At 43.5% G+C, this 19,932-nt stretch overlaps 2 protein-coding genes across 2 annotated transcripts in view; both read left to right on the forward strand.

Moving 5' to 3' along the window:
* Positions 1 to 4,218, forward strand: part of NWD1 (NACHT and WD repeat domain containing 1) — a 36,583-nt gene extending 32,365 nt beyond the window's left edge. Inside the window, exons 16-18 of the mRNA XM_087704836.1 lie at positions 903 to 1,459; positions 3,356 to 3,464; positions 3,938 to 4,218. Of these exons, the coding sequence (XP_087560962.1) occupies positions 903 to 1,459; positions 3,356 to 3,464; positions 3,938 to 4,218 (947 nt within the window). The remainder of the gene's footprint in view (positions 1 to 902; positions 1,460 to 3,355; positions 3,465 to 3,937) is intronic.
* A 5,746-nt stretch (positions 4,219 to 9,964) lies between these two features.
* Positions 9,965 to 19,932, forward strand: part of SIN3B (SIN3 transcription regulator family member B) — a 36,521-nt gene continuing 26,553 nt past the window's right edge. The window contains exons 1-5 of the mRNA XM_087701758.1: positions 9,965 to 10,120; positions 13,509 to 13,615; positions 13,726 to 13,879; positions 15,997 to 16,263; positions 17,947 to 18,090. Of these exons, the coding sequence (XP_087557884.1) occupies positions 9,980 to 10,120; positions 13,509 to 13,615; positions 13,726 to 13,879; positions 15,997 to 16,263; positions 17,947 to 18,090 (813 nt within the window). The 5' untranslated portion in view covers positions 9,965 to 9,979. The remainder of the gene's footprint in view (positions 10,121 to 13,508; positions 13,616 to 13,725; positions 13,880 to 15,996; positions 16,264 to 17,946; positions 18,091 to 19,932) is intronic.

The raw sequence follows: 19,932 nt of genomic DNA on the forward strand, positions 1-19,932 counted from the left end.
AAATTCTTTTGCAATCTATAGACCTCCCAAAAACGGGCCCGTTTTTTGTCCAAAGAAAGGGCATGAATAGCCTTTAGGAGGCTTATAGAGTGCTTCTGGGGGCTGGGAGTCCATTTTTGGCTCATTTTTGCCCTCCCCAGCCACCAGCTGCACTCTGGAAGTCTCCTAAAGGCTATGCACGGCCATTTTTGCAAAGGGGGCGGGGTTTTGGAAGGCCAAAATGCTGAATTTAGTGTATAAGATGTACCCAGATTTTTTCATTCTTTTTTGAGGGGAAAAAGGTGCATCTTATACTCTGAAAAATACAGTACTTGGTTGTTGGAGGATGCAGCAGTTGGACATCAATTCCAGTAGCCCAGTATAGCTGGTCCTCTATTTCTTTAGTGACCATTCAAAGTTAGAAAAGCAGTGGGGGGAAAATGACTTACAACAGGTCCTCACATTTATGCAGATAATCCTCAACTTGCAACCATTTGTTTAGTGACTATTTGAAGTTACAATGGCACTGAAAAAAAGTGACTTACAACTGGCTATCATACTTACGACCATTGCAGCATTCCTCATGGTCAAGAGATCAAAATTTGGGTGTTTGGCAAGTGGCCTACATATTTACAAGAGTCATGGAGTCATATGATCGCCATTTGGCATCTTCCCAATTGGCTTCTGGCAAGTAAAGTCAACAGGGGAAGCTGGATTCTCCTAATGACGGCATGATTCACTTAACAACTGCAGTGGTTTTTCTTAACAACCATGGGAAAAATAGGTTGTAAAATTGGGCACAGCTCACTTAAACCACCACCTGGCTTAGCAATAGAAATTCCAGTTCCAACTGTGGTCGTAAGTCGAGAAGTACCCTCAACGGGAGGAATCGGCAGTGTTTATTGACATTTGTCTCCCACCAGGAAAGGAGCATGATAAATTGGATGCATCGGCTCCAGTCCAGTGTCTGGAAGTGGCTGAGCAGAAGAATCTTCTCTTTGTGGGGCTGGTTTCTGGAACAGTGCTGGTGTTTCCCTTGGATTCCAGGCAAGACGTTGGTTGCATCCCTCCAGCAGAGAACCAAAAACCTATTTGCAGCTTGGCACTAACTCAGAATGAAAATCAGCTGGCAGTTGCTTGTGATGACCTTGTGCAGGTTCTAGATCTGCATCAGGAAGAAATGGGTCTCTTGATTGACCGGCCAGCTTACACCTTTTATACACAGATCCCTAATGCAACCATTTCTAACATGGCTCTTCTATCTGGATACCGGGTGCTCTATGGAATGACTAATGGGCAGCTCTTCATGTACTACTGCTTGGAGGCCCATGTGTTCCCACTAGAAGCTCATGGGAACTCCATCACCTGCCTGACGACCAGCCATAGAGAGAAATGGCTGCTGAGTGGCTCAGAAGATTCACTGCTGTGTCTCTGGGATGTTCAGCTCCGCTCCTGGGAGCACCAGATGTTTTTCCAGAAGGTAGGATTTCTGCTCTTGCACTGTAGGGAAGAAATGTCCTTCTGGGTTCAGTTCCAAGTAGGGAGAAAGACACTGGAAACATGGAGGCTGCTTGGAAAGATGATTTAATGGTGGACAGGACCACACGGCTTGAGGTCCTGGGGGAAAAGGTGATCACATGCTTCCAGATGTTGGGCGAAGAAGAAAAAAGAGAAAGAAGAGCTGAAAGTTCCTGGCTTTATACTCTCTCTTCGGCCCCACCTCCCTGTTTCCTGTTCCTGTATAAGAAATATATTCTGATTGGTTGTCAGACTCCCATAGGGCCATGCAATGGCAACTCTTTAGGTTGTGCTTTGAGTCCAAGTTTGGTTGAGCATTGCTTGTTTCCAGGTGTCCTGTGGTGAGAGGGATAAAGGGCAAATACTATCCTGCCATAATCCCATCACCCTAGAGCTGAAGGGAAGGGATCTTTGTTATGTAGAATAAGCTGACCCAGGCTTTTAAAATTAACAAAGGTGGGCGCTCTTAAGAGTCAGTCTGTTTCCTGCCTAAAAACATGTTTCCCCATTTCTTATCCAACATTCTGCCTTTTCAATATTTCCCAGGATATTTCATTTTTCTAGGAGAGGGGTGGGTGCTAACTTCCTACAGCACAAAGTTGATATGTCCAGTTAGAATGTAGAACTGGCGTTAGAGTAGAGATGGAAGGTGATCCTGAGGGAACAGAGGAGCATTAACATCAGAAGACTTCAGAACAGCTGCCGTGATGGGGAATTAAAACATTAACATTTCCTCAAATAGCAATCTCAGTACATGAAGCTTCTTGCATTAATTGGCAGCCCTTAGAGGATCTTGAAAAAGCTAAACAGACTCAGATCTAGTTAATACTTGCATGGGAGAGTGCCAGGAAATGCCTGAGATAGGAATATTTAAAAAAATAGAGCCTCTAGAACAGGGGTGCCACTCGATTTCATTGAGGGCCGCATCAGGTTGTATGATCTTGGGAGGGAGGGGTGGTTGGGTGGCGTGGTCAGCTCAATGTCTCTCGTGTCGGGGGGGGGACCTGTAGTGGCTCGAGTGCTCTGCCATAGAAAATAGGCTCCCGAGCTCCGTTTTCAGCTGTGACAGCCTCAGGCAACCCTCTGCCAGCGAAAATGGAGCTCACGAGGGCTCGCAAGCTCAGTTTTCGCTGGCAGAGGTACCTTAGGCCAGTCCGCTGTTTCCAGGGCAGCCCCGCAGGCCAGATCTAAGAACTCCCATGGGCTAAATCCAGGGCCGGGCCTTGAGTTTGACACCCCTGCTCTAGGAGAAGGAAATTATAACTCTTCTCTGTACTATGCCAAGAAAGCAATTTTGTATCTGTTTTGTTACAAGAAATTAAATGTGATTGAGGGAGAGTTTATTATTACATTGATGGGTGCCCTCTTTATTTAGATATATTCTCCTGCCCGTTATTCATAATTTTCATTCTAGAGGTATTAGCTTCCAGAAAAGAGGCAGGTTAGCTATGGCTATACTTTGCTTGTGTGGTCCATGGAGAGGCCATTCCTTGAGTGGAAGTGGAAGGACTTGGACAGAATCCACTTTAAAGGCAGACTACTGGGATACTTGGATAGACAGATAACCAGCTTTCAAGCAATTAAGGGTTTTAGCAATAGATAATCGCTCAAATCTGACTGCATCGAAGAGAAATTCTAGAAAAATACAATTTCCTTCTGTACGCCATCACTCCAACAGTATCTTTTATGTTAATCTTCCGAGACTCACCTCAGCAAGAGTATTTTTCTACTGTTTGACCTCCTACTGATCTGTTTCTTGCATGTTGTTTTCCTGCTTGTTTTCCAGTTGAATTGAACTGCTTTTCCAAAACATTGTTTATTTGTTTGTTTGTTCCTTCCTTCCTTCCTTCCTTCTCAGGAAGATTCCTTTTCCCATGGCATTTTCTGTGCATGTTTTTCAAAGGATGACCAGTACCTGTTCATCAGCAATTTGGATCAGTGTGTTACAGTGTGGGATGTCTCCCAAGGTGAGCAATTTGATATTTTTAAGAATCTGCATTTTTGGATACTGTTACCTTATGAGGTAGAGATCTCAAAGCAAAGCTTGTCATCAAGTTGGGGGAATAAACAAAGATGCTTTCCCTTCTTTCAGGTGTGTGGTAGGATCAGTGGTGGGTTGCTCCCGGTTTGGCTTGGTTCAGCCAAATCAGTAGTAGCGGCAGCGGGAGGTCCCGCCCCCCTGCCTGCCCGGACACTTTTGTGCAAAAGCGTTGCGCGCACGCTCAAACCAGTAGTAAAAATATTTGCAACCCACCACTGGGTAGGATGTTGAAGCAGGTGTGGGGTGAGGAGGGGGTAAAGAATTCAAGATATGAGCTATAAATGTGTAGTTGAAGCTGCTATGTCAATCCCTCCTGTTGACACCCTGTGGGGTGGAAAACATGTCTGAATGTAATTTGAGTTCCTTGGCCTGAAATTGGCGTGTTCCCATTTTCCACAGGAGTCCTCTTAGCAGTTCAGTTTGTGCATGCAAAAATTACCAGGATGGTGTCAACAGCTGAAGGCTTTGTTGCAACAACACAACTTGGCTACCTCATGCGGGAGAGATTCCGCTGCCCGCAAGCCATCAACTTTTGCCATGATATGCTCAGCAGTGTTAAAGCAACGTATACAGTGAAATCTCGGCTAAAAGAGAGCCAGGATCCAGAAGAGATTCAGGACAATCTAAGGAACACTCAGAGGTGTACCAACAAGTTATCACAAATTTGTAGGATTGTGTGAAGTATCTACAAAGAGTGACAAAGAGTCGAATATCTACCTTGTCATCCACAAGTGAACTTCACTTGGCTGTTACCTCACTTCCTTAGAATATATTTGTTTATTATTCTGCCTTTACTATTGTTTATAAGTAACTCAAGGCAGCAAACATACTTTATACTCTTCCCTCCTCCTATTTCCCCCCGCAACAACCCTGTGAGGTGGATTGAGCTGAGAGAGAGAGAGTGACTGGCTCAAAGTCACCCAGCCCATTTTCATGCCTAAGGTAGGTAGAACTCATGGTCTGGTTCCTAGGCCAGCCCCTTAACCCCTAGAAGAAATTGCCTCTTCTTATTTCCTTATTATCACTGAATCTTGAGTTCTGGAAAAGAATGACTACCTAATGTAGGAGACAGCAATCTTTTAGCGGTGGAAGGCTGCACGTAACATTTGGGGAAGCTTACATAATGCAAAGTGATAGACTATTTATTCTTATTTTTCCTGTTGGGATGTGAAAGTATCATATGAGTTTAATAGAAGAATAAGGACATCCCCCCCTGGGGAGGTGGGGTTATGAAAATGTCAGAATTCTCAGAAATGCCAAAACTGATTTGTTTGGTGTGAGAAAAAAAACAACAAAAACTTTTTTGAAAGACCGGAAACCTTATATGGGTTTTTTTGCTGAAAGAAGAAATAAATGATCTAATGATTTATGGATGTCAAGATTAAAAAAGATTTGAATTAAAAGGAGGACTTATACAATATCTAAACTTGAGGAGGGCAATAAGATTGTAACTATCTATTGAAGGTTAGAAGTCATTTATATATCTTTTGAGAGGGGGGTTTGAACTTTTTTGTTTGTTTCTTTTTATTCTATGGGGAAAATCATAATGTAAATAAGTATGAGTGTATAGGATTTGTTTCTTCTTAGCAAGCCTATTTTAAGCTTTCATTACAAATATTTTGGGCTCCTTACCTCAAAACAGCAGGAAACAGGTCTACTGGTTTTCAGCAATGATAGGGGGACATCCCAGGTGCTGCAGGAAAGTTGAGGGCTTGCTGGTCCTCTCTATTCCAGACTACCTAACTCCATCCATGTTGGATATTCACGATCAGCTCTGACCATTCTTTTCTTAAGGCAGGTAGCTGAATGTTTGAAGACTCATCATCAGGATTGTATGTGTGCAAAATTATTTCATAATCACTGGATTTTTTTTAAACGAATGACATCTTCTAATTAAAGGAAATGATGCAGTTCAAGAACAATTTACAAAGGAAAATGTTGCAGAATTCAAAATGGGTTTAAAATGCGTATGTGTTTGTAAATAAATCAAATATTACAAAACGACTGTGTATTCCCTATTCTGTTTTTTTTTGTTTTTTTTTTACAAAGGAACATAAAATCCTATCTCAGATATTGGCTAAATTGTAAAACTGTATTAGTCCTAGACCAGGGGTCAGCAACCTGTGGTTCTAGAGCTGCATGTGGCTCTTTCATCCCTCTACTGTGGCTCCCTGTCACTGGTTGGCACCACAGTTTTGAGAGGAACTTCCGGTAGGGTGGGGGGTGTAATGTGCCAGGAGAAGACTCTATGGCAAAGGGTGGGTTTTCCAGCCAGCTCCACAATTGATAGGGCTTTCAGTTATGACAGGTAGAGGAAAAAGGATGCCACACTAGGAAAATACTCTATGGTGGAGGAACAGAACTTCCGGTCAACTCAAGAATTGAACAGGGGGCTTCCGCTTAGGACCTTTGTGGCTCCCGGTGTTTTCTGTGGGAAACGGGTCCAAATGGCTCTTTGAGTGTTTAAGGTTGCTGACCCCTGTCCTAGACTTACAATCACAATTGTCACCAGAATTTCCATTGCTAAACAAGACAACTGCTAAGTGAGTACCCCAAGGCTCTGTTTTAAGCCCAGTACTCTTCAACATCTTCATCAATGATTTGGATGAGGGAATAAATGGGGAACTCATCAAATTTGCAGATGACACCAAGCTGGCAGGAATAGCCAACACTCCAGAAGATAGGCTTAAGATACAGAAGGATTTTGACAAACTTGAACATTGGGCACTATCTAATAAAATGAAATTCAATGGTGAAAAGAGTAAGGTTCTACATTTAGGCAACAAAAACGAAATGCATAGGTATAGTATAGGTGGTACCTTTCTCAATAGTAGTAACTGTAAGAGGGATCTTGGAGTCCTAGTGGACAACCATTTAAATATGAGCCAGCAGTGTGCAGCAGATGCCAAAAAAGCCAACACAGTTCTAGGCTACATAAATAGAGGGATAGAATCAAGATCACATGAAGTGTTAATACCATTTTATGATGCCTTGGTAAGGCCACACTTGGAATATTGCATTCAGTTTTGGTCACCACAATGTAGAAAAGATGTGGAGACTCTGGAAAGAGTGCAGAGAAGAGCAACAAAGATGATTAGGGGACTGGAGACTAAAACATATGAAGAACAGTTTCAGGAACTGGGTATGTCTAGTTTAAGAGAAAGAAGGACAAGGGGAGACATGATAGCAGTGTTCTGATATCTCAGGAGTTGCCACAAAGAAGAGGGAGTCAAACTATTCTCCAAGGCACCTGAGGGTAGAACAAGAAGCAATGGGTGGAAACCAATCAAGGAGAGAAGCAACTTAGAACTGAGGAGAAATTTCCTGACAGTTAGAACAATTAATCATTGGAACAGCTTTCCCCCAGAAATTGTGAATGCCCCAACACTGAAAGTTTTTAAGATGTTGGATAGCCATCTGTCTGAAACAGTATAGGGTTTCCTGCCTAGGCAGGGGGTTGGACTAGAAGACCTCCAAGATCCCTTCCAACTCTGCTATTGTATTATTGTATTAGTTGTGTCATGGGATCATCAACTGCAATCTTTGCAGCCCACGTCTGACAAGCAAAGTCAATGGGGTGATGAAAGAAATGTCCTTCTGGGTTCGGCTCCAAGTGGGGAAAAAGACACTGGAGACATGGAGGCTGCTTGGAAAGATGGTTGATTGTTGGATAGGGCCACATGGCTTGAGCCCTGAACAGAAAATATGTTCACATGCTTCAATGTTGGTGGAGAAGAAGAGAAGGGCTGAAGGAGGGGCTTGCTAGGTTTTTTATAACCTGTTTAGTCCCACCTCTCTGTTTCCTGTTCCTGTGTAAGAAATGTATTCTGACTGGTTGTCAGACTCCCATGGGGCCATGCAGGGGCTACTCTCTAGGCTGTGTTTTGAATCCAGGTATGGATGAGTTCTCAGATGCCATGTGGTCAGTTGAGTAAAGGGCCAATATTATCATGCTTTCCTGTAGCTGCTGGTGAAGTCTTTATTATGTAAAGTAGACTAGCTTGGCCGTCTTAATGGCCCATGAACAATGAGGATGGGCAGAAGCTACAGGCAGCTATTCTGTCTTTTAAAACATGTTTCTTTCTTTTCATATCCTGAGGAATATTCTGCTTTTTCAATATTTCCTAGGATATTTCATTTTTCTGGGAGAGGGCTGGATGATAACTTCCCACAGGGGGAAGCTGCATTTGCTTAACAGCTATGTATTTTACTAAACAACTGCAGTGATTCACTTAATAGCAACAGGAAAAAAGTTTATAAGATTGGCTGCAAGTCATTTAGCAACTGCCTTGCTTAGCAATGGAAATGCTGGTTGTGGTCATATATTGAGGACTACATGTAAAAGCTCTGAAATATCCTGTCCAAACCTTGATATACTTTCCAATTTCTTCCTAAATCTATCCCTTACACTCTGGATACTTTTGGTAGGGATGGGAAGAGCTGCGTGTGATGAAGTGAACAATCTGTAGCAGTGGTGCGATTCAAATTTTTTTTTACTACCAGTTCTGTGGGTGTAGCCTGGTGGGCATGGCTTGGTGGGCATGGCAGGGGAAGGATACTGCAAAATCCCCATTTCCTCCCAATCAGCTGGGACTCGGGAGGCAGAGAATAGATGCGGGCAGGGCCAGTAAGAGATGGTATTTACCAGTTCTCTGAACTACTCAAAATTTCCACTACTGGTTCTCCAGAACTGGTCAGAACCTGATAAATACCACCTCTGATCTGTAGGTTTCTCTTCTAGATTAGAGGCCCTGCATTTCAAGCTACAGCCTTTAAATCTGGCAGACTTCAACTCCCAGAAAGCAAAGCTGGCTGGGGAATTCAGGGAGTTGAAGTCCTCCAGGTTTAAAGTTGCCAAGGTTGGAAATCACTGTTCTACAACTCACATTCTTTCCCCTAAATAATTTGTTTCAATAATAATAATAATAATAATAATAATAATAATAATAATAATAATAATAATAATAATAATAATAATAAGCTGTAAAAATGAACATAAATGCACAAGTGTAAAGCAGAACCTACTTCTGCTTTAGGAACACAACTGCTATCATCTTCTAACTAATATAATGTTGCTTAATCCTAGCAACTTTAAGATGTGTGGACTTTAATTCCAAGAATTCCCCAGTCTGCCATTCTGGGAGTTGAAGTCCACACATCTTAAATCTGTCAAGGTTGAGATACAATGATATGGAAGCAGCATTAAGCCATGATAAAAACAACTCCCATCCCTTTTGTATGCGAGTGCAAGGTCAAAATATATTTGCAAAGGGGCAAAACGTGAGGTGCAAAGCTGCTTATGGTCATGCGACCTCCGCTTTCACCATCCCCTTCCCTTGAACCATTCCCACCCACCTTAGGATGCTTTCGATCCACTCATGCAAAACAGTCAAAGCCTGGGGCGATTTTCGTCGTCCCTAACCTTGCTTTGCCTCTCCCACAATTAGATCCACCAGCTGATTTTGACAAGCAACAGCGGCGGGAAACTATGATGGGAGAATCCCCCATTCCCTTGTTTTTCTTGTTTTCAACAGGGGCACCGCCATTGGACGGCATCGTGCCTGCGGCAGGATAGAGACCAGCCATCGAGCAAACCAGGCAATTGCAGGCAGTGTCCATTTTCTGCGGTTTAAGAATTGGAGGATAGGACTTTAAATGACCCTGGGCGACTATAATGTCAATTCTGCAATGTTAACTCTTTGCGCGCTGAAATGAAGCTGGGGCTTTACGTCCCAATCCCTGCATCTAACACAGTGAGCAATTGGTATTCATTGTTCAGGAGGTCCACCGTCCACGCCCCCTCTCCTTTGGGTGTGTCACTGTAGCCTTTCTTCCATTTCTCCTCCTTGATCTTAACTACTTCCCCCCCACCTTTTCCCCCTTTGTTCATTTTTTCAGGATCCAATTCTCTGCATGTAGCAGTATCTATCTTTGCCTGGTTATTGGCTGTGATAATTCTTACTTTGACGACTCATTTAAGGCTACATTTAATGCTGTGCTAAGAAACGTTGCCCGCTTGAGAAAAAGAGAGAAAAACCAATAACTGTCAATGATCGCTATCGATAATTCTGTTTCCGACTGATTTCTCCACCGCCCCCCACCCAATTCCTTTCTATAAAATAAACGCTATGAATCATTGAGAGCCTAAGGAAAACCACCAGCGTTTATTCTTATCAGACACCCCTCTCTCCCTCCATTCTCTATGGTTTCCCTCTTATTCTGGAGACACTTTTTCCGCTGAGATCGTTCCCTTTCCTTTCCGGCGCCTCCCTCGACCCCCGTCCCGAAGGTTCCGGCCGCTTCCTCCTAGAGTCCGGGGGAACGTGCGCACTGACGCAAGGCGCAGGCTGCTTCGGGCGCGCCGCTGCGGCTGACGAAAGGGGGCGGAAGAGTCGCCGCCGCCGCCGCCGCTGCTGCCGCCGCCGCCGCGGGAGCCCCAACATGGCGGCGGGGGGAGGGGGAGGAGGAGGCGGCCGGGGGAGCAGCAGCGGAGCGAAGATGGGGGGCAGGACTGGGGGGACCGGAGGAGGAGGAGGAGGGGGCGCGGTGGCGGCGCCTGCTCCCGAAAAGCTTCCAGTCCACGTAAGTCTGAAGGGGGCGGGGGAGAGAAAGGGGGAGCCTCCCCACTGATTGACCTTTTATCTCTGCCTCCCCTGCCCAGGACTTGGGGGTTCCCCTCCCTCTGCTCTCCCTCCCTCCCCCGTGGGTGCTGGTGGGATGGGCTGCTTGCAGAGCTGGAGCCCCCTTTGCATAAGGTTAGAGGACCCTTTACATTGTCAAATGTTAAAGGCAAGATGCATGGGAGCCTCCATCCGTCTCCTTCCTTTTCCCTTTCTCTCTTTCTTTCTTTCGAGGAGTATTTTCCTTACTTTGTGGGCTGTCAAGTTAAAAACAAAAAGTTTTGGGTTTTTTTTTTTAAAAAAAGTGGGCTGGCACCTTTAATTTAAAATGGCTAAGTGCCACGTGTTTTGATGGTTTTCATTTTTATTTCTTTGTAAATCAGTTACTGTACTTGAAGGCAGTTCAAATACATTTTGCATCCTCCCTCCCCCTCCAATTTTATTTTAACAGGGTTGGGGCTCTGTTTCATACTGATGTGAACAATGTGTCTTTTTGTCACTGGAAAGCCCATACTTGGTGGCTCCTTGATGGTTGGGGGCGGGGGGGGGGAGCTGGTTTTGCACAGAATCCAAACCAAACATTTAAGAAAGCATCAGGACAGCAATTGAATGTTCGTGTAAAAAAATGCAGATTGCAAAATTGCAGCTGCAGAACCAAAAAGAATGACTCCATAAGGGAAATTGTCAAATAATCTTTTTTTCCTTAGAGACCTCCTTTGGGCAGTAAATCGCATGTGGGGATGCTGATTAATTTCTAGGAAGTGTAGTTTATTATGACAATCTCGTTCTGAATATGTGGCACCCAAAAAATAACAATAGCCAATTTCACATTTTGCTCTAGTGCCTTAGTGGTAAGTGAAAAATAGTCTTGAATTGGGAGGTGGTGTGGAGGTTATGTTCTTCCCTCCATCTTATTACCAAAACCCAGGCTGGTTTGTGAGATATGGTGCATCCTTTCGCCTTTTCAAAACATAGATTGCTCCATCCATTCTGTTGCGGCTAATGCTGTATCTTAGCATCTCATAGAATTGGGGGTGGGGGGGTACAAGAGATGAGCTCTGCACACCTTTCCCATTTTTTCACACCAGGCACATAGAACCACACCAGCTTCCACTTTCCTTGAAAATACTCTTCTGGCTTTTTCTGGCTTTCAAAACTCCCCTCTTCGCAGTTCTGTTGAGGAAATATGGCTGAGATTCCCCTCCCATCTCCTTAGCAGTGCTAGACAGCTCAGAGCTGTTCAGATATTTGGTACTCCTGCTGCTGTCAGCCACACTCAGTTTTTCTTATCATTCTAACATTGGCTATAACACTGGCATAATTCATAAAGGATAATTCATACAGGGAAAAATATCCTAATTGATTAAATGTAAAGACATTTATAACTCTCCGCGGCATCCCTCTAAAGTTACAACACTAATATGGTTAAAAACAGTGTAAGTTTACCTTAAACCTACAACCTACCCAAAAATCCAGAAGATTAAATAGATATTTCTTTTTTAACTGGAAAAGGAAGCAGGTTAAATATAACAATGTGAGTGTTAACATGATGGAATACTTCCAGTAGGAGAAGAAAGTGCATATTGCTCTTCAGGGCCTAGTGCAATTATCCATAATCTGGTGCAGTATTTTTCTCTTTATTGCAATATAAAAGGGGCAAGGGAGGACTCATCATATTTGATGTACTCCACCTATTCCCGGCCACAATAGCAAAATGCTGCACTGCAATGATTGCAGAATCTGTCCTTCAGATTAGGAAGAGAACGGGCACTCTGAGGTACTGTTTAAACATTTAAACTGGTTGAATCCCTTTCTTAATGTACCCTGGAATACCAATCACTTGTATGAAAAGAATCAGCTGAAGTGAGAGTCAGAGGATTAAAATAGTTGCCACCTCATGCATGTCCATCATACAGATAGTCTTTGACGTACAACAATTCATTTAGTGGCTGTTCGAAGTTAGCACAGCACTGGAAAAGTGACTTTTGACCGTTTTTCACACTTACGACCGTTGCAGCATCCCCATGGTCACACAATCAAAATTCAGACGCTTGGGAACTGACTCCTATGTATGACGCTTGCAGTGTCCCAGGGTCAAGTGATCTCCTTTTGCTGCCTTCCAGTGGTGGGTTCCGGATCCCGGTGCAATTGGTACAGTGCAACGGAGCCGGGTGTCCACCACATGTGTACTTAACTGCCTGCGACACTCCAGCTGCTTGGCAGAGCGTTGTGCAGGTGCTATACACTCTATGCACGGAAGCCCTGAAAACTTCAAATACTGGTAAAGAGTGTGGGTGGGCAGGTGGGCCCTCCGGTGCACCGTACCGGAACGGTACCTGTTACTCCCGCTAGGTGCTGGTACGACCATAATGTGGGCGTATTGGTCGTAACCCACCACTGCTGCCTTCTGACCAACCCAGGCAATGGGGAAGTCAGATTCACTTAAAAACCATGTTACTAAATCAACAATCTCAGTGATTCACTTAACAGCTGTGGCAAAAGTCACTTAACAACTGTCTTACTCAGCAACAAAAATATTGGGCTGTATTGTGGTCGTACGTCAAGGCCTGCCAGTGTGTCTGCGTTCCCAAGAGAGTTCTTTGAGGCAGTTTGGAGTTCAGGGTTTTGGATGGTGTGAGTGCATCTTCTCTGGGAGTGACTTTAGACTGTGTACATGGCCTCCTCTACATTTATGAATTGGCTTCTATTAGTCTCCTCTCTTATAAAGCAAAAGTGCTTGGCAGCAGAGTTGGCTCACTTTGTGATAATAAATAAAATACTGATTAATGGTTGACGACCCTGAGGTAAAACAGTAGGCCATCTTGAGATGCAAGAGTAATGGTTGGATGTATTGACTGATAGCCAAGAAAAAAATAATCTTTTGGCAGTGCCCATAAGACAAACCAATTCCATGTAGCAATGTGTTTGGCGACCCAGGCTCACTTTGCTAAGCAAGTAAATCCTGATACGGTACCTCATCCACAAAGTCTGGTGCTGCCCCAAAATTGCCTCTCACAGTGTTTTTTTCCCCCCAGCATGCCCTGTCAGAAAATTAATATAATCTATCTGGCCTTTAGTACAGGCAAGGAAATCTGAATCTTTTTTAATCCATTTTGAATGCAAAATGGAGATTTTTTTTTCCTGGCTGTGAATCTTGGATGTTTCTATAGGGCCTGAAAACTGGTGGCCTTGTTTTGCTTTTTCCACATTCCTCAGCATGGATTGGAACCAATTTAAGAAACAAAATTGTTTGTTTGTGTGTGTGTGTGAGAGAGAGAGAGAGAGGGAGGGAGGGAGAGAAAGAGAGAAAGAGAGAGAGATCTTTCAATATCTCTTGTGGTTTCTTGCAGGTAGAAGATGCTCTCTCTTACCTGGATCAAGTGAAGATCCGTTTTGGTAGTGATCCTGCCACCTATAACGGTTTCTTGGAAATCATGAAGGAGTTTAAGAGCCAGAGGTAACATGAACCATGGAGAGCTTCCATTTCTCAAACCATTTCTCCTGCGTCCCTTCTCCTTTGCCTGATTTAAGCACCCACTTGTTCTTCATGTCTTGTCTTGTGTCCAGCATTGACACTCCAGGTGTCATCCGACGTGTCTCTCAGCTGTTCCACGAACACCCTGACCTCATCATTGGCTTCAACGCTTTCTTGCCCCTGGGTTACCGAATAGAGATTCCAAAGAATGGGAAGCTGAATGTTCAGTCACCTCTCACTGGCCAGGTACAAAGAACTTTACTATGTTTTATTATGTTCCTATCCTCGTATCTAGTGCTGATAAACAGTGCTTCATGATCCTATGCACTGCAAAAGATCTAATTTCCTCTGCTTCAGCTGTTAGACAGCTGCAAACAGCACATGGTGTTTTTTTTATCATGCTCTATGGTACTACTAGGGACATGGTGGCTCAGTGGCTAAGATGCTGAGCTTGTCGGTCAGAAAGGTCAGCAGTTCAGTGGTTCGAATCCCTAGTGCCGCATAACAGAGTGAGCTCCCATTACTTGTCCCAGCTTCTGCCTAGTAGTTCGAAAGCATGTAAAAATGTAAGTAGAAAAATAGGAACCACCTTTGGTGGGAAGGTAACAGTGTTCCGTGCACCTTCAGCGTTTAGTCATGCTGGCCACATGACTACGGAGATATCCTCAGGCAGCTCTGGCTCTTCGGCTTTGAAATGGAGATGAGCACCGCCCCCTAGAGTTGGGAATGACTAGCACATATGTGCAAGAGGAATATTTACCTTTATCCTGGTATCTGCAGCTGACAATCCAAGGCACTCAATTAGCTTTTCACAATCTTTTTAAAAAAATTAAATAATCCTTGGATCATTGTGGCATTGCTACTTTGATTCAGCCTCTCCCTGGGACCAGAAGAACACCCACAAACAGTGATGAAGCCCTTCCTCTTCCCAGCAGAGCTGCTTCATTGTATGGGTCCAGGAGACTTTGCAGTGGCAGTCCAGCTTTCCTTGAAAACAATACAAATAGCAGGAGAGAGCCAATAAAAGCTGCCATTAGAGATCCAAGTACTACAGTTGCTCTTTCTTTTGAGAGAGAAATATTGGTGTCGTTATGCTAAAACAGGAGTGTCAAACGCAAGGCCCGCAGGCCATGAGCTGCTTAGATCTGGCCCGTGGGGCCACCCTGGAAACAGTGAAGGATGGGCTCGCGGTGCGTCTGCCAGCAAAAACAGAGCTCTGTTTTCACTGGCAGAAGTCACGGTCAAAAACAGATATCGAGCTGCAGGGGTGGGTTCCAGCAGTCACTACTGCTGTTTCGCTCATAGGTGCTGTGTGTGCATGTGTAGAGGAATAAAAATTGCTCTGCGCATGCACAGAAGCAAAAAACACGACGGTGGCGCCTATGGTGCCACCGGGAGAACCATTTTGGGGGCGTGGCAAGCCTGGGTGCCTGCCGGTTCCAGCAACGCAGGCTGCCAAGCTACTGCTGGTTTGGCTGAACTGATCTGAACCTGTAGGAACCCACCACTGTCAAGCTGGCCATGCCCACCCTGGCCCTCTGAGGTCAAACATAACCCTGATGCGGCCCTCAATGAAATCGAGTTGACAACCCTGTGCTAAAGAATCACTCAAGTATTGCCATCCAGAGTAGGTCTGTACATCCTATGATGGGCAGAGCATCTCATTTGCATACCCAGGTTGGAAGTGTTTCTGTTTAAAAGGAACTTGGGGTGGGTGGGCCAGGGATAATGATCTTTCTCTTCTTCAGTTGCTGGAAATAACCTCTAAAAATAACATAATTGCTCACTCTAATATCAGATAAATTGCAGTGAATCCAGGAGCCTTCCTTGCTTTTCATCTTCCCTCCAAGCTAGTCATAGTCAGTGAAATCTAATGTTATTGGTATCTCTGAAGGGAACGTTTCTTGCATTGTGAGTAAAGCCACAGGTGGATGATGAATGGCCCCTCCCAGAGGAAATAAAAGAGGAGCAAAAGGGGAGTGGAGTTTGCAGGAGGCAATTAGTTCACTTAATTGGCTCGTGACACTCTGAGACTCCTTGTCAAGGTTTACAGATATCGGCCTGTCAGCTCTCCAAACCAGAGAAGGTCTGTGACTGTGTAAATCCTCCCTCGAAAGACTTTGCTGGATGTGAATGAGGAGAATTCACAGGAAATTAATAAAAGGGTTTTTTTGTCCGGACAAGGAGTTTGCTTCGTGCTCTTGGGAAGCCTCGGTCAGAACGATACTGAGACAACCATGTTCTATCTCTGTGTTGAGGGACAGGGGTATTTGTAAGCCTCGTGTCTACATTTACCCCAGAATGACTCCTAGAATTTGTTCTGATTTAATTAATTCCTCAGACAGTGACTTGCATTTCCCCAGATATCCCTGGAGCCGGTTCAGAACCCTCTCTCTGGCAGCAGCCTAATGCTGCACTACTGCCAGGAGAACACCCACAACCATGGAGACTGTCCAGAGGATTTCCGCCAGCAGCAACAGCCATGCAAAGATGATAAGGTTCAGATGCCCCTGGAATCCGATTCAGTGGAGTTCAACAATGCCATAAGCTATGTGAATAAAATCAAGACCCGATTTCTTGATCATCCTGAAATCTATCGTTCCTTCTTGGAGATACTTCACACATATCAGGTAAAGGTGGACGCCCCACCATCCCACTCCCAGTCCCGAAAGCAGTAGTGGATGTTGGGTGCGGGTCTGTCTTTGCATACATTCAGTCTTCCTCCTGTTTCTCTATTCTCAAACACAGAAGCTGAGTTTTTTTTTTTTGAGAAAACTTTTTATTGTTTTAGTTAGAAAAAAAAATAAGAAAAAAAACCATCTTTCGTTACATCTTGTTGAAAGCGTATCGATTGGTTACAAATATATTCCGTGCGTTTCTTCCACAGTCCTTACATATACTTCATTCAAATCATGTTGTACATTTTAAATCAAGAAAGAAAAGTTATATATTTTACTATCTCTGTACCATAATTCTCATTTGGTTACCATTGTTTAAACATGTTTTTATCTAGAATCATTTATATTAGAAGACACAACCACCTACTGGCGTTCATTTGCAATTTCAATAGATCTCCAATACCATTATACCTTTTTGACATGTTCTAAAATTAATTCGGTTAAGTAAGATATCTGAGCATTTCCCCCTCCCCCCCGTAACACACCTGTATGTATCATTAAATATTGTCCATTAACATTTCATTATTATTGTAGTTAACTAAAGGTTATTTATTAATTATCTCACCTCTCCTCTCCAGGCTCACACAATATTATAACTTTATAACCGTCTTTAAACAATGATTTATTAATAAGATTTATAGGTACTTTCCCCTCAATCCCAAATTAGTTAATTACGGGCTAAGAAAATAAACATTAGACATCTAAGACAATCTAAGAAATATTAACATTTCTACTTGACAATCACCCAAAATGTATATTAGTATTTCTATGGTCTGGTTATTTATCCTAACTAGGGTTATTATTTCTCTATTAGTATCATAGTAAATTTATGTTAATGGATAAACATTCAGTGGTAATTTGAAACAGTCTATAAGGTACTATAATCTCTACTTAATAATCATCAACAATTAACTAGAGAAGCTGAGTTCTAATTGCACCTGACCAGGGTAAAATCAGAGAGAGGACTTTTGTGGGGCAAAAGTACCGAGAGTGGGGTACCCCAGACAAGAGGTGCTACCGTAGACTAATGCTGGTGTTGCTTTGAACAGACACAACTAACATAACATTTAACAACAGGGAGACAGTTTGGTGTTTGTTTCTGGGTAGAAAATAAGTGAGGTGAGTTCTAGTCCTCCCTTAGGCCTGAAAGTTGCTGGGTGAGCTTAAGTCAGTCATTTTCTCTCACAAGCCAGTCCACCTCAGATGACTTCTTTATTGGGGAAAAACAGGAAGACGTATTATGTATATTGACTTGAGTTGTACAAAGTAAAAGTGGAATATACCATGTTTTTCAGACCCTAAAACACACTGGAGTATAAGAAGCACCTAAATTTACAGGAAGAAAACAAGAAAAAAATTGTTTCTGGCCTCCGTGTGTCGTGTTTTCGTCCTCCCCGGCCCCCAGAAACACTCTGCGTTGCTCCGCACAGTCCATTTTTGCCAAAAATGGGCCTGTTTTTGGCCTGCAGAGTGCTTCTGGGGGCCAGGGAGGGCAAAAACGCAATGCATGGAGCGTTTGGGAGTCCCAAAACGGCCATATTCGGTCTATATGGTGCACCTAAATTTTAACCCATAGATGTGTCTTATGAAGAACACAGTAAATCTAATGACTAAAAACATTTTCTTAACTTGCAGAAGGAGCAGCTAAGCACAAAAGGCCGCCCTTTTCGAGGCATGTCGGAAGAAGAGGTCTTCACTGAAGTGGCAAATCTTTTCAGAGGCCAGGAAGATCTTCTATCCGAGTTTGGACAGTTCCTTCCGGAGGCAAAGAGGTCTTTGGTACGTCTTTGCTAAAACTACGGTGTGGCCAATGCAAGGAGATGGCTATCAAATGTGGGGGCTGAGTGGGTGGGGTGGGAAGAGTGGGAGGGGTGCTTCCTCTGTTGGGTGTAAGGCCACACTTCGAATACTGCATTCAGTTTTTGTCGTCACGATGTAGAAAAGATGTGGAGACTCTACAAAGAGCGCAGAGAAGAGCAACAAAGATGATTAGGGGACTGGAGACTAAAATATATGAAGAACAGGAACTGGGTATGTCTAGTTTAATGAAAAGAAGACTAAGGGACACATGATAGCAGTCTTCCAATATCTCAGGAGTTGCCACAAAGAAGAGGGAGTCAAACTATTCTCCAAGGTACCTGAGGGTGGAACAAGAAGCAATGGGTGGAAACTAATCAAGGAGAGAAGCAACTTAGAACTGAGGAGAAATTTCCTGACAGTTAGAACAATTAATCAATGGAACAGCTTGCCTCCAGAAGTTGTGAATGCCCCAACACTGGAAGTCTTTAAGAAGATGTTGAATAGCCATTTGTCTGAAACTGTATAGGGTTTCCTGCCTAGGCAGGGGGTTGGGCTAGAAGACCTCCAAGGTCCCTTCCAACTCTGCTATTGTATTATAGTCTGGTTTATTTTCTGTATCGACTGAAGGACAGCATTCATCTTCATAGCAGCTGGATGCAGCCTCAAGCCTCTGGAGTGTCAAATAGCCCCCAGCTGCCCCGAAGAGAAAATGCCTTTTTTTTTAAAAGCTAGTCCCTACCTTGGACATCAGGCCATGCTCCGGAGTAATTGTACAGTTCTTAACCATGATGATGAAACATGGCTACATAGGTGAATTTGAGATCATTGATAACCACAGAGCTGGGGAAATTGTGAATTTCACAGGGGGGCTTAACAAGTGCGGTGTGGTTGGTCCCAGGTTCGATGTCCAGCTGAAAGACTTGGAAAAGTGGCAGAACTGCCAGCTGCCTTCACATCAGTTCGGTTACATTGTCCTGACCATATCAGCTGGCATCATGGATCACGAAGAAGCGAGGCAAAAACACACGGGGGGAAATCCTAGGTTTTTTTTTTCTAAACTTGTAAAAAAAACGGCAGAAAAATTAATAAATTGTTCAAAAGGAAAAAAAAGAATAAAAGCAATCCCTTCCTTGGATGGTGGCAAGTGATTCATAGCAGCCTTTTCCCCAATACTGGCTTGAGATGTCCTTCAAGTTCGTTAAAGGATGCCATCTTCTTCTCTGCCCATTCATTTATTATTATTATTATTATTATTATTATTATTATTATTATTATTATTATTATTATTATTATTAGTTAATCTTTGGTGAGATTCACAGCCTTTGGGGCTGGTTGGTAGCTCAACAGCTCGAGTCCTAACCAAGGACCTAGGAACTGTTAAGGTAACGTCGGAGGATATATAAGCTGTTCCAAGTGGGGTGGTTTTTTGTAGAATCAGAATGTTCAAGTCTGATAAATTTAGAATTTCCAAATAGCGAGGTAGCCCTTTAGGTATTGCTCCAAGGGCTCCAATTATAATCGGGACAACACACAATTTCTTTTTCCACAGTCGCTCAACTTCAATTTGCAAGTCCCTGTACTTTGTGATTTTTTCTTGCTGCTTATCTTCAATTTGCGCATCACCACGTATTGCAATGTCAGTCAACCAAACTTTTTTCTTTTCAACTATTGTTATGTCAGGTATGTTATAGACCAAGTGCCTGTCAGTTTGAATTCTGAAATCCCACAAGATCTTTGTTCATTCTCTAGAACCTTCTCACTGACTTTTTTCATTCTCTAGAACCTTCTCAACCTGATGTTCCCAGTGGGTTTTGCTGCACT

Source organism: Thamnophis sirtalis, unplaced genomic scaffold (assembly GCF_051295495.1).
Source record: "Thamnophis sirtalis isolate CommonGarterSnake01/CBP01778 unplaced genomic scaffold, rThaSir2_p1.2 scaffold_1, whole genome shotgun sequence".
In the NCBI taxonomy this organism is placed as follows: Eukaryota; Metazoa; Chordata; class Lepidosauria; order Squamata; family Natricidae; genus Thamnophis; species Thamnophis sirtalis.